Source organism: Amyelois transitella, chromosome 20 (assembly GCF_032362555.1).
Source record: "Amyelois transitella isolate CPQ chromosome 20, ilAmyTran1.1, whole genome shotgun sequence".
In the NCBI taxonomy this organism is placed as follows: Eukaryota; Metazoa; Arthropoda; class Insecta; order Lepidoptera; family Pyralidae; genus Amyelois; species Amyelois transitella.
Window position 1 is genome coordinate 6,817,470 of NC_083523.1, and position 14,809 is coordinate 6,832,278.

Below are 14,809 nucleotides of genomic sequence, written 5' to 3' on the forward strand. Positions count from 1 at the left end.
TCGAAGCATTGTGGCCAGAATGCAACGCAGAATTGAAAAATAGTGATTCAGCACAAAAATTATGTTTAAACAATTCACGGAACCCGCCGTAATGAAACTCCATCTCACTTCTAACACTCGTTACCTTCTTATTAAGTTATTGTCAATTCATTGAGGGGTTATCAAAAGATGGGATGTCGGCCGGTGGACCGCGTCGGGTCACGACGCCGCTCCTGACCGAAGTCACGGCGTTCTCCATTTGTCGAATCAAAGAATTCGGAATAATATGAAATAGAAGTAGACCATAGCGATGCAACGTGACGACATGTTATTCCCATATTATAAGTACAATATGACATTTTAATTATGCCGATTAATATGTTCAGTTGCAATTAATGTTAACCTGATAAATTTACGTTGCCGACGACAGCCATATAAATTCTCACCATTATACATGCATACGTATATCACGTTCTTAGCCATTACGATCTAAGTATACGTAGCTTATAAACATGATGGTTTCTTTTAGCTGGATAGCTTACTGATGATAAAAATATTAGCAGATAGTAATATGTTGCTGGTAAACTTATGGCCCGTAGAAAAAATAAAAAGTTTATAAGCCTCTCCCTTGGCTAACTTTATATATGCGTTTGAAATTATCAGTGTAAATACTTTTACTATGTGTGTACAAAATATGAAGAAATGTTTGGTCAGTAAATACCCTAATAACCGTAAAAATGCCAAAAAATAAAGACTATTCCCATTTATGTAAGGAGTACGAAAATTTTTGGTCAGTGAATACCTAAACCACAAAAGGCCACAAAAACAAACACACTTTCCCATATATTTAAAAAATTATGGACGTGTAAAAGTTGGATAAAATGTAAACTAACTAAAAATGAGCAATGGACAACCCCACAGCCGCCCGACCCCGAAAGTCGGAAGTCAAGAGTCACGCGCGACAAAAAATCGGCCGAACGCCCGGTCGTGACGGCGGCCGCCCATTCACGGGCACAACCTGAGAAAACTTTACGTGCAACTATTTTACCCGGCCGTTAGACTCCGTGTCGCCCGTTAATTGACAAATCTATACATATACTATAGCAGACGCTGACTGATTGCCTGCCATGCCCGGCCAGAGTCGCTGGGATTTGGAATGTTATTTTAGGTTCTTTATGTGGTCTAATGTCCAGGTGCATGCATTATGATAGGATTTTCCAAAATATGTAGTGGATTAAATTAAAAATATTTTTAAAACAGACTTGATACCCTGGAAGGGTTTAAATTTAATTTAACTGCGCACTGATTCATACACTAATCTCAATTTTATCGTTAAACCAAACAGCTGAACGTGGCCTATTGACCTTTTCAAGGCTGTTTGCTCTATCTACCCCGCAAGGGATATAGACGTGATTATATGATTGTATGGAAAGTCTTAATTGCAATTTTGACTATGTCAATCTATATATCAATCAATATTTTCAAAAAAATCCTTCATCAACATAAATTAGTGATGTAGCTATGTACTTTTGTTTCCTAAAATAGATTGATAATCAAAGTCTCTAAATCACAATGCAGACAATCTCAAATTATTTTTAAATGTTTCTTTATCTATAAAAATTAAACCTCTTTTGACGCTGTCGGCTAAAAACTAAGAAAATATTATCCAAATTTTTAAAACAATACTAAAAAGTAGAGCAAAATAAAGTAACGCATTTAATGGTCATCTAAAAGTTAATAAAAGTTACTAATACTTTTACTGCACACTTTTTTCATCCAAATAGTCGTAATTCTTTAGTGCGCCTAAAGGGTAAGATAAAAACAGAATATCTTAGTAATATATTTCTTAATTTACATGGCAAAATCCTATACAATATACTTAAATTGTACGGTAAAGTCTTTTTCTTTCAAAGCCGATACAGAAACAAGAAATAACATCTAAACGCTTCTTTGCGTCATTTTCCCATATATATTTATTTATTTATTTATATCTAATATTTCAAAAAATATTTATTTTATTCTTAAAGCCAAAAATATTCAAAGAAATATTAACTTTGGTTGCAAAAACTAATTTTCCAAAACTGCGACGAGTTTCGACATATTACTAATAGATGGCGCCACTACCAAATTGAAACGCGCTATGGTTTTTCTCATGCAGAATGTTAAGTAGCTGAGTGAATCAGTGTAGGGTTAACTTTGCGCAGAGGCAATATCGTAACCAATGAGGTTAATCCGAGGTGCGATTATTGCTAGTTGAAAACTTTACCAATACCCCGCCTTGTGGACGTGAAATACCGTCCGCTATGGCAATTTTTGAACGGCTGTAATGGCCTGATAATTGAAAAGAAAACATTTAGATGAAATTGAATTGCAATTTCATTCTTATGACTTAAGTTGAAATAAGTTGGATTTAATTTTTTACACTTGGATTATTTTTTTTCCTATGAATTACTTAATTAAATGAATTTGCATCAGAAACTGTTGTAACATGTATATTTTAACAAATATCGTTTTATAATTACGAATATGAATATTTTTGACTATATTTATTTGTATTTTTACTGACCTAACACAATGAAATAAAATAAAATATAAATGAAAATAAATATGACTAATTATAAATCTACTTAAATTAATTTATATTTACATTTTTGTCACGTCAAGAACAGAGGCTCTTTAAACATCTAACAATGAGTTATGTTGTCGTTTTGTAAATTCTGTGAATTGTTTAATTTATATTCGTAGTGATATTGTTGTTCCGTAGTTAGTTAAATAAATACATACTCACGTTGTTTTCGCTTGCGGGCTAGTCAGTTCCAATAGTTATATAAATCGAGAGCCACGAGATGATGATGATACCACCACCACCTAAAACAAGAATCTTAAAATAATGAATAAACTTGAGCATCAATTCTGAACTTCCTTATTATATTTTAAGATAATTCGCCTTTGATATTATTTAATAACATTAAAACATAATGGCCGACAAATGGCTAATAGCCTGAAAGGGATTAAATTTGCATCTTACATATCGATCCACATTTTAAATCGATTGACATTCACACTGAGTGAAAGCGCGACCGTATTACGAATCGATTCAGTCGATAATCGAACGATTGCGTATAATCGTATTATCGATTCACGGGGGGTCCATTCGTCCACACGTGCCGTTTCAATGGACGCTCGTTTAGCGATAATATTCCGATTGGCAAAGAATAATCGATATTAAATACAGAAGTTATAAGTGATCGGCATTTTAATCTAAGCTGTAGTACCGTCTCTCAGACAAGTACCGGGATTGTACACGAAAATATTTCACCATATCTTTTTTAAAATTATAAAGCTGAAGAGTTTGTTTGTTTGAACGCACTTGTCTCAGGAACTACTTATTCGAATTGAAAAATTATTTTTGTGTTGAATAGACCATTTATCGAAGAAGGCTTTAGGCTATATAACATCACACTGCAACGTTCAACTTACATCAAAAAGGGTGGTTTCAATTTGACTTTACTTTATTTTAACAAAGTTTACGAAGATTGTTTACGCGCTAAATACTTAACCAATTTTAATAATCTTTTTATTTGGGCTTTAGACCTACTCTCAAAGTGGTCTTTTCATGATCTCACAATTTATGATGGTGTGAGGAAATCGAGGGAACTACACTTCTCAGGTCATGACCATGGTCATTCCACATGTGGAGTGTAAAATAAAACGTAAAATAAAAATTGAGAAATCAGTTGAATTGAAAGAAAATTATCACATTAATCTTCTACACCTACGTATTTTACACGATATTTGAAAGATAATTATTACAATAATCTTCTACATCTTTTTATACTCTTTGAACTAATCCTAATCTGGGACCGTGCTTTGTGTGTACAATAGATGTTATCACATCCCGGTCTAAGATCAAGGGGAAATTTTCGATAGCAACATCTAATTATAATAATTAATTACAGTTTAAAATCGATCTTGTCGGCGTGGATTTGACGAGGTTACGTCATGAATGAGGGTTGGCCAAAATGGCCGCCGTTCAAATTCATAGGCCATTTGTATAGAGCCTATGTAAAAACGTCCTTCTGCGATGTTCCAAATATATCGATTCAAAATTGTATTTAGTTGTTTTTAGTTCCAAAGATAACGTTATGTTTTTTTAATTCTTAATAACTATAGTAATTGTCTAGTAAATTTAAATTAATCGATGACCCTAATGAAACGTTTAAATATTTCGGATGCGAGTATAAGTGGACATTTAAATATTGCGAAACCCAATCGATCAAATGTTACTTAACCACATTTATCGGCGCCACTTACGACGGTAACCGGAGATGGTTCGTTTTAAATATTTTCAATAAATTTAATCGCATTGCTTTATTTTGAAGTTGCACGGACATTGTTGGCACTTTTGTTAATGATAGTATTAATTTTGTAAAAAATGATAGCATGGCAACATGGCGTCTATTTAATCTAATTTTTACCTTTAAAAGCTCGACGAAAATCGACGACACCTTGCCCTCCAAGGAAATATTATATGTATATGTGTACGTGTACGTTACATCCTATATAAAACTATTGCAATATTATTTTGTTTTTATTAATTATTTACATAGGTAATGGGTTGCAAAATCGTCGGCAATTAGCACAACATGGTATCATTTATTTGCCACGGTCCAAAAAAGAAGCATAAAATGTCAATCTGTCAGAGATATCAACACGTTATTACACGGCTCGCGAAGTATCGGCCGAGGCGGGTAAAAAAAAAGAAAAAAAAGATGGCGACGGTAGCTGTGACACGCGCGGAATGTCGCCTTACTCGGAAATACAAATGCGGCATGAAAAATATCGTAACGTTTTAAAAAGAAATTCAAATTACGAGATGCGCCGAATATTATGTATTTGGACCAGTTGTGATTAAATTTGTAAGTTACACGTAAAAAAACCACTGTCTCTTTATTATTATTTTTTGTCTAAGGAAGCCATTCTTTAAAAAATATATATTTACTTATAACAAATAAAAATGTTACATGAACGTTACCCTTGTAAAATGTTTAGGTTTATCAGATATTAATTACACATGAATTGGTGTGTGATATCTTAAAAAAGCTTAGTGGAAATAAATCATAGTGATTGTAATTCTAAAGTACACTTATGTAATATATACTGAATTTGTATAATTCTTATTTTTCGAAGCAATAAATAATTATCTTTAAAAAAAAATCCAATAAATCCTGATCTTATTACTAACTCCTTAATAAATATCAAATCCATAAACAACATTGATACATAAACACTCATTATAATCCCGCTAAAAGTACATTACAGTATAAAGATACGCCGCTCCTGATTCATGTGCCCCCATTATTGACAGATGGCGTGGTAATCGAGTTGATTTACGATTTAACTCGAGTTTAATCGTTACGTAATCGAGTATGGTGCCTCCCGCCGCGAGTCGACGCAAAGGAACTGTGCGTATATACCATTGATGTGTTATTTAGCGATTTTCTCAATTCTTTTGTTTTTTTTCATGCTTTAGTCCGCTAAATCATAAAAAAACAAAATAATCGACTATTCTTTCTTTAAACTCTTAGGCCCATTAAGATACTTGGGATTTATAGAAACTCTTGCAGGAGTTGCAGTTCGTTCTTTCCCAAGAATAGCTATTTACAGGGTTCTTCTTTATCTCCTGGGTGATATTGCAAATGTTTCATACCAACGACCCATTCAATGTTTGTCAATAAGGCATGTCCAAGTTCCCAACAATTTTTCTTCAATGCAACGACCATTTATTATATATTCAAATTTTAATAGCATGTGTCGCCTCGTGAATGTTATCAGGAACATGGTTTTGGGCTGCTACTGACGCTTTTACGATATCTCGCCCTTTATTTCTCATTTATCCCGAGGGATGCGAAGTACTGAGGGTACATAAATAAAGCTGTTTACAAATACTCTCCAGAAATGTATCACGGTCAAAACAATAAATGCAAAAAAAACACTTGTGTTTTAATTGCTGTTTATGATAATTCAATGCCTCCAAATCACAGGATCCGGGTTGGATCCGTTAGGTTAGGTAATGATGTTGAACCTTTTCTCATTGCCCTTGATTTTAATGTAACGGCCTCTGTGGTGCAATGGTAGTGCACTTGTCTGTGACACAGGAGGTCCCGAGTTCTTATCCCGATTAAGACATTATGAGAATCGAATCTGATTGTCCTAGGTTTTGGATGATTATCTATATTAGAAATGATAATAAAATATAGTATGGTATCGTTGAGTTAGTATGTCGTAACACAAGTCTCGAACTTACTTTGAGGCTAACTCAATCTGTATATCTGTCCCGTATTTATTAATATAGTGTTAGTGCTAGCTCAATCTGTGTTAACAGTTGTTTAATAAAAAAATCGTCGTGAATAACAACTTTACTTCTGTACCATCGTACATAACTTTTGTTTTCCATGTCGAGAAGCAGGGGTATATGTCTATATCCGGTTATCTTTTATTGACAGTCGCGGCGACAGGATACATGCTCAGCTGATAAATGTTTTGTATTGCCGGCACACCGGAGCGGAGGTTTGTTTTTGGGGAACGCTGATTCATTGCTGAATATCTCGCGGGAATTTATTTTACACTTCAAAACTTGTGGTGGAATTTCGTAATGGTTTTGTTTGTTAGTTTTTTTTAATAATGTCCATTTAAAATCACATTTCAATGTAATCAATCTTTATCGTGGTTGATTCATACGATGTAATTCAATCTTTTTTCTCTTAGCGCTAGTCGCGGTTACGACCTTGATGATTCTGGATTAATCAGGCTTTCTACACGAATCGACTCCCGTCTGACCTCTGGCATCATTGCAAGGGAACCTACCCCATATTGTACGAGTATCATGGTTACACATCTAACTGCTTGAAAGTGCAGGTTTCCTCACAATTTTTCTCTTACCACAACAGCAAGTAGCTAAACTCATTCTACCATTGGTTCAGGTGGTTCTTTATATTCTGGACAAAAAAAAAACACCAAATTTATCTTAGTACATATATACATAATTATATCAATATCCATCATTTGTTTTTAAAGAGTTTGTAAGGTCTTCGACACCAGATTTCGGCACGGGCCAACCGGTCAGTGGGTAATTATTTTAAGTGTCAATAAATAATAAAGTCGACCGCGCTGAGTGCCTGCCCGTCTCTTTATCTCCATTCTTAATGCGCCTCTTTGCTCGCCACCATTTTTTTCTATTCCATTTTTAATTCCCTTTTTTATTTTCTTTTTTTGTGTCATCCACCGCGGAGGTTAAATTCTGTGTTGACAGCTCGGAGGTTTTATGTTATAATCTGAGTCTTAAGTTAGTTTAATCGGAATATTATGGCCGTCTAGTTTATTTTGGTGTTATAAAAACTTATCTATTTAATGCTTGCTGTTGTAGGTAGGAGTAATCTATTGGAACGTTAATTTATTCTATCTTAAATGTTTTAACGTTTATTAATGTGCTCAGGGCTGGATTGTTCATTCAGGGTCCGCAACTTAAGATACAATTTAAATATAAGTACCTATAATGACTCACCTGTCATTTGTCTCGGTTGCTACCTCTTCAAGGACAGGAGCTTTAAGTTAAGACGAACCTGGAGTAGGTAAACCCTGCAATTCGGAGCTATTACTGCCTGCCTTCAGCAACCCTGCACGAAAACTTAACCCCTCTTTGATCATGATTAGTCGTCCAGCATAATACCTGAGTGCAGCTTTATTCTTACTATATTTTCTCTCACCAGAAGAACCTCGATTACCATTTTAACTAACGTTACTCAGAAAAGACCCGTGGACCTTTAACTTAGTCCGGCCCTGTTAAATTGCGGCTAGTGTTCGGTAAGCGCGTTTCTTCGTATGTATACCTTTTTATGGCGAATTTATAGCTCTGTTGGTTGGTTTTATAGGAGTCCCGGGTTGGCCCTGGGAGGTACAGCAATGGAACAATGCATGGCATTTAATAGACCACAATTAAATTTACAACTCTAGTAATAATGTCACATTTTTGCCTACTGACATTAAATACTTTTTGTGTCTGTTTAATTCATTAGTTTTAATTTGAAATGGTTCATAGAATCTTTTATTTTGTTGCTCATTTACGATTGATAAACCGTATGGAGACCATCTCCCTAACAGCAAGTATATTCTTTTTCCTGTCGGCATCATATGTCTTTTATGTAGGTATATCGGCTTTTAGTCCCGGTCGCATCCGCACCACTCTGGAGAGGAGCCCGGGGTATGCATCTACTTACCAAGTCCGATCTGCTTGTTAAATTCTTATGGATAAATAGTAGCCTGCAAAAGTCTTACTAAGACTGACTTTACATGGTGTAAAACAAGTTAATAGGGTTATTTCAGGCTAGGTGAAAGAGATTATTCTTTTTAGGCAGAATAGCCTGGGGCCTGATCAAGGAATTTCTCCAGCCACATTTGTAGGACTTTTTTCGACTACACCGAAGCCAAATCAACCTTCTAGTGAGTTGGAGGAAGAACAATTTGCTAATAATTTGCACAACATTTAGAATTCAACAAGAAGGAGAAAAAGAAAAAGACATAATGGTTTTCTTCTTAACATTAATACTTCAGTCTCCAGTACAATTTATTTCCATTTCATTACTCAACTGGCGTAAAAAGATTGATATCAACACCATCAATTCTAATCGATTCCCAAGCAATCCGATTGACGTTAACAGATATAATCGATACATTATGCGTGTAAAAACACGAGTCGGCTCGATTACGCAAGTTAAGCACTATTTGCTTTGATCGATGTGTCGGTGGTCAAAATGGCTTCCTCATTAATTGTATTGAGTGTTAAATTATTTGTTGTGTAATCTACATTAATAAAACTCTACTGTTACTGAGTGACTGACAGACAACACAGCCCAAACTGCTGGGTCTAGAAACTTGAAATTTTTGAGATGTATGTTTGTTATGTGTTCTGGATGCACTAAAAGAGGATTTCCCTAAGTTCTCGCGAGAAATTAACGGGACTTTTCGTTATACGCCGGTGGAGCCGTCCGCTAGTTTTGGTTGTTATTTGTGAATAGGCAATGTAAATCAACATATTCAGAAAGTAGTATAATACTTTTCTTAAAAGATTCAAACCAACGACGAAATAGTAAAAAACTAGACCACTGGAGATAGCTTACTATACATTTTTAATTAAGTTGTCTGACTTAGTTATTTAGAATGGGGCTGAAGGGCTGAAGGCCCGATGGGTAATTCGCTAACTACTTACTTACTAGTATACGAACACAAAACGATAAAAAAGACTGAATCGTTTAGACAACGGTATTTAAAAAAAAACCTATCGGTTAATTTGGGCCAGGCTTTAAGGCTAACAGTTATCGGAAATACGTCGATTGAGATAAAAGATAAATTATAATCTTCTTTAACGTCACGAAGAAGAAGAAGAAGAAAAGAAAAAGAAACTCATGGGCCAGCCCCCGCAGCATGTCACACGAGACGCCATTTTTGTCGTGCGAAAAACTATCGCAGTCCCGTTTCTCGCCATTATTAAAAGCAAAATAACGGTAGTTTTCGGGAATGATGGTCAAACAAATATTTCTTCTTTATTTAATACACCTAAATTCTATGATGTTTCAAGAATTAGGCAGCCAGGGTAGATATTATGCGAGAGTGCGCAATAGGAAGCCATCTGCATAATAACAAACTGTCACAATTTAGCTAGCTAGGTTCACGTATGAATATATTATTTGCCTAGGTGGCGCTGTGATAATGACAAGGCGCGATCTGTCCTTTCATTTAGCCGCCGCTTTGATTTTACCCGACTGTTGCTATAGTTATGCTAAATGTTTACTACAAAGAAATACATATTGTAAGATGCAATGACCCACGCGACATACACATAAGCTTAGGATAAATCTATTGTTATAATTTTATGTGCAATAAAGTGTATTCAGTCTTCTATCTTAATACTGTAGACTACAGGATAATTAGCAGAGCATGTAATAATAAAAAAATGTACTTAGAATTTTTATGCAGCTTTTACCAAGAAATTACTTTTTTATTCATTTTGGGTCTCTATAATCATACAATTAAACCACAAAGAATGTACTTATTGCAATTCCCATGACTCATGTGATAATTTCGTCATCCTCACATTGACCAAACCCATTAGTTATCAACTTATACCAACACATTTGAGTCTAATAGACCGTGTTAATAGTGGAAATCATCAAAAGATACTATAAGTAATATAACTAAGAGACTTTAAAACCTCTAGAACCACATTAATTCGTGTTCCTATATCCAACAATTGTTTAAAAAGGTCAAATTTATTAAGAAATATTGATGATAATTTCTATAGCTTTTATTAGACAAGTTAGCACAGAGCTATTAATACATACACATACTATTTACTATACTATACTCTCGTAAGAAAATGTATGTTATGAATCCATATAGAAAATATATTTGGCACTTCTATTGAAAATACATATATGAAACCACCGAATTTTAGGCGGAATTTCAAAAACCTTTAATAGGTATAATAAAAAAAGAAAAACATATTTTGTTCTTCTATTACCCATATCTTGCTAACTCAATGCTAATCGGACCTTGTTCGTAATATTTTCTTTGCCTTGACGTCAAGATTACACCAATTTAGTAAACCGCAAGATGAACTTCGAACAAGCCTTGAAGACGAATATTATCTGATGAGACCTACATAACTTTATTTATTCCTTTTGACAAGATTATGTACTTTTTACTATGAAGCATGATCGATTTGACGGTTGGGGTCATATGCTGGACAAAGTGTAGAATCTAGACAATTGTTTGCTATCGGTATGGTTGAGAGCGGTTTAGAAATTAATACGCTAACAGTCAGGATTCAGAAATACTCAAATTTCGCTTTAGGCCAGGCATGAAGCCTACTGTAAAAAGCTCATTATCAGTTAACAAATGTATGGTCTTGAAGATAGATAGATAAAACTCTTTATTGCACCATAAGAGTAAAACATACAAAACACAGAATAGCTAATAATGCAATAAGGAATGAACAAGGTTACGAAGGGAGAGTAAAAAACATATGAGTGTAATCAAAACTCAAAAACAACACTCGCCTTTTCCGAAGGAGGTTAACAAATGATAACAGTAATTATGCACGTTGGCACATCGCCACTATTTCGCGTTATGTTTGATCGCAGTAAGGACGTCGCGTCCCCGTGGCATCGGTAATCGTAATCGGTAATCGTGGTAATTGCAGTAATCGCACTTCACGCCCTGACCCCGCGATGTACAATCGGTGACGACATATTTTCTTGTTTTTTTATTTGAGTTCCTGCCCTCGTAAATACGTTAAACCTATGGCATCTATTGTACTTACCCCATGCATTATTAACAAGGATCAGGTTCCCCGAATAGGATAGGGCTGGACGTCTTAAATTCATCTGTCGCAAAATCCTTGTCCTGTAGCTCTATATATGCCGCCTGACGAGCTCCAATCGCTTTTTTGTGGTATATAATTTGTTAAGTGGCCTAGTTGTTTGACATCTGCGAGTGCGCGACAAAATATGTAAGCCCATTCGTAATATAAGTTTTCACGGGTAAGTAACGGTGTGTTGTGATTGTATTATGAAAATCTTTATGCGAATTTACCTACAACGATATTTTTATGCCATTTCGTAAGAATATATTATTTTCTTAATTTTACCTGCTCAGTTACGAGCTCACAATATCTTAAATTTGAAGCATCTGTGTTATCTAATATCTTTGGAATATCAGAAAAAACTAATACTAACTTTGCTAGAACGCAATTTGGAGACACGGCCATTGACAAAACCAACACTAACAAGTTAATTGCTTAATAAATGAATAAATTACAAAACACTTTTGTTCGCGACGATACTGTACCTTCCATCGAGCACGTATACGTTCATCAGGTGTCTAATAGCTGTCTGATGATGCTCGGCAGGAGGCTTCTCACAGTGCACACCTGATGATGACGTCATTGTTGAAACGGTGTTTCGTGACGTCACAACTCCGCACTTACAGCTTTGGTAATCTCTCTAAGTTTAAGCTAAGCCGTAAGACTAGAAAGATATTTAAGTTTTGTCAACGTTGAAGCCCTATGGATAATGATCGGTATGCAGACCCCGGGCTCCTCCCAAGAAGGGAAGCAACCTGTACATACGCCAGTGATTACGAAGTCTAAAATCGCAATTGGCGTAATTTTGTTAAATACTTGCACTCTTTATAAAATGGAAATGCCAGAAAATATTCAAATATACGAAATTATTTTTTACTATTTATGTAAATATTGTTAATATAGACCTGTTACTTGTTTCAGAGCTCCGAAAGCCCTGTGGAGGAGAAGCCGAGCGGCGAAACTAGTTACGTAGTGGGAACTTATCCGACGAGCAATCCTGGACACACGGGCTACCTCACGGTGGCCACGTTACCACCGCTCTTCGCTAGAGGTACATATATACATACATACATATGGTCACGTCTATATCCCTTGCGGGGTAGACAGAGCCAACAGTCTGGAAAAGACTGAATTGCCACGTTCAGCTATTTGGCTTAATTATAGAATTGAGATTCAAATAGTGACAGGTTGCTAGCCCATCGCCTAAAAAAAGAATCCCAAGTTTGTAAGTCTACCCCTTAGTCGCCTTTTACGACATCCATGGGAAAGAGATGGAGTGGTCCTATTCTTTTTTGTATTGGTGCCGGAAACCACACGGTAGAGGTAGGTCCTATTCTTTTTGTATTGGTGCCGGGAACCACACGTTACGGTAATGTTATTTATCTTTATTTATTTATATCCAGGCATCGAAGCAAAGCTATATACTTAGTCTCTATAACGCAATTGTAGTGTGCCTCATAGCCATACGGTTCTAGATTCGATCCCCAGTCGGACCATGATAAGTCACGATAATCTTCAGTTAAGTCCTACCTGGATAGAAGGCCATGATCATGATATGGTCACATTCTTATAATTTAATAAATTAAATAACAATTTAATTTTACAGCTAAAAGAAATCAAACGAAGCAAGAAGATACTTGTAGTAAAGAAATTGAATCTTCGAATGGTGAAGCGACCGCCATGCAAGTGGAACCGCTTAGGATATCATAATTGACTAGTTTTTTCAATAAAACGCTTATGAAGTATATATTTTTTTATTTAATAAAATAAAAGCGTACACTTATGGGTAAATAAGAGTTAAAACTTAATCTTAAAAAATAATATTCCGATGAATGAAAGCAATAGAAATACAGTTCCGATTTTATCAAATAAATTGATTGAAAAAAAATACGTAAACGCTTATTAAATCAAGTTGTTGAGATCATAATGCGAAATAGTCATATGAAAATAACGAATTTCTAATCGCTTGCAGCGCAGTCATGTTAAAATAAATTATAGAATGGTTAAGGTTCCATACAAATTGTGTCACAATTTTGTATGCCTCGTTTACTGGAAAATAACTGGATTTTTTATACTTAATGAAGAATAAAACTTTGGAATTAATTTGTCACTTACTTGGAAGCATTAGGCAGTGTTATGTCTAGCTATAATTCCAAATAATAACTAAAAGCTTCAAAAAATGCATACACACGTAATTTAAATATATTTTTCTTAAACTTCTTCACTAATATAAAATAAAAAAATCGACCTCATTTAATCTTAATTAGTAAAACCACGTATACTGTTCAATACAAATCATAACTATTCACTTTACTGTACGTTATAAATATACTCTCTTTTTGTTATAGTCTCTTTAGTAACCAGAAATTCATAAAATATACCATATATGTGCTATAAAATTTTAATTTTACTTTTATACATATTTCGTTATTGTATGATGAAAATTATCATATTAGTTTTTAATCATAGTTATATTATTACATTTTTTGGTTAATCACCAGAATATAAATAAACTCTATTTTACGTTAAACTAAATATGATTCTAACCATGACTAAACTCCAGTTAAAACTCATAGTTGTCTGTCGTGACTTGTATTCCATTACAGACAAGATTTAATTTCCTAAATAATATAGTATATTAACTGCATTTTTCTGTAATTTCTGACAGTCAAATTTTTCTTTTTGTCAAAATCAAAATAGTTCTTGTAGCATTTGACTTTTTTTGTTTATACATGTAAATGTTCACTTTCATTGTACATAAAATTCAATGATTTATACTTACAAACATAAGTAAAAAGTCTTAATCTATAGTTTTCAAGTCATTCGCTTAAATCCGCTTTCAGTTTATATATTGGATTTTGCGAGAAATACTTCAGACATCTGCCATTTTGCCGCGCCCCTGGGCATCGCTCCAGAGTGGTGTGAAGTGTTTATCTAAAGTCGCTGAAGTCGGTCTTCAATTGTATAGTGGGTTTGGCGGGCTTGGCTTCGAAGGCGGGCCGCTGTGGCGCTCGCCGCGCCGCCCGCGCGCTCGCCTGGCTCGCTTTGACGGCGCTCTCCAGCTTGTTGCGCAGCTCCGATGATTGTTGCATCATTGTTTTGAATTCCTGGAAGGTTAAATAAACACTCAAGATTTAATAATTAATTAATTTTATGTCATAAAATTATTGGTTGATAAAAAGTTTTGGGTAAGTTTTTTTATTTTACTTTTTTTTTTAATTTTTTGTCAAACGAAAAAGTAGCCTGAAAATTCAATCCTTTTTCTTTTCAGGACTTGGCTTTACCCCGTAAGGAATTATGATTTTATGTATTTACATACATAAATCACACTTTTTTCCCGGAGACCCCTCCAGAGGCAGAGACCACATCTTTCCATTTGCCACACTCCCTGCATTCTTCTTTCGCTTCAGC

The 14,809-nt window shown here is 34.8% G+C and overlaps 2 protein-coding genes and 1 non-coding gene across 3 annotated transcripts in view; 2 read left to right on the forward strand and 1 right to left on the reverse strand.

Annotated features, from left to right (window-relative positions):
• The window catches only part of LOC106131611 (tRNA (adenine(58)-N(1))-methyltransferase catalytic subunit TRMT61A), a 75,194-nt gene extending 62,057 nt beyond the window's left edge, over nt 1-13,137 (forward strand). The window contains exons 6-7 of the mRNA XM_013330762.2: nt 12,320-12,449; nt 13,005-13,137. Coding sequence (XP_013186216.2) covers nt 12,320-12,449; nt 13,005-13,108 — 234 coding nt within the window. The 3' untranslated portion in view covers nt 13,109-13,137. The remainder of the gene's footprint in view (nt 1-12,319; nt 12,450-13,004) is intronic.
• Nucleotides 2,172-2,310, forward strand: LOC132903009 (U4 spliceosomal RNA). The gene has a single exon (XR_009657298.1). It is a non-coding gene; the product is annotated as a U4 spliceosomal RNA (small nuclear RNA).
• Nucleotides 13,138-13,176: 39 nt separating the features above from the next.
• LOC106131613 (HEAT repeat-containing protein 5B) overlaps nt 13,177-14,809 on the reverse strand; it is a 31,841-nt gene continuing 30,208 nt past the window's right edge. The window contains exon 40 of the mRNA XM_060949866.1: nt 13,177-14,505. Within this exon, the coding sequence (XP_060805849.1) occupies nt 14,329-14,505 (177 nt within the window). The 3' untranslated portion in view covers nt 13,177-14,328. The remainder of the gene's footprint in view (nt 14,506-14,809) is intronic.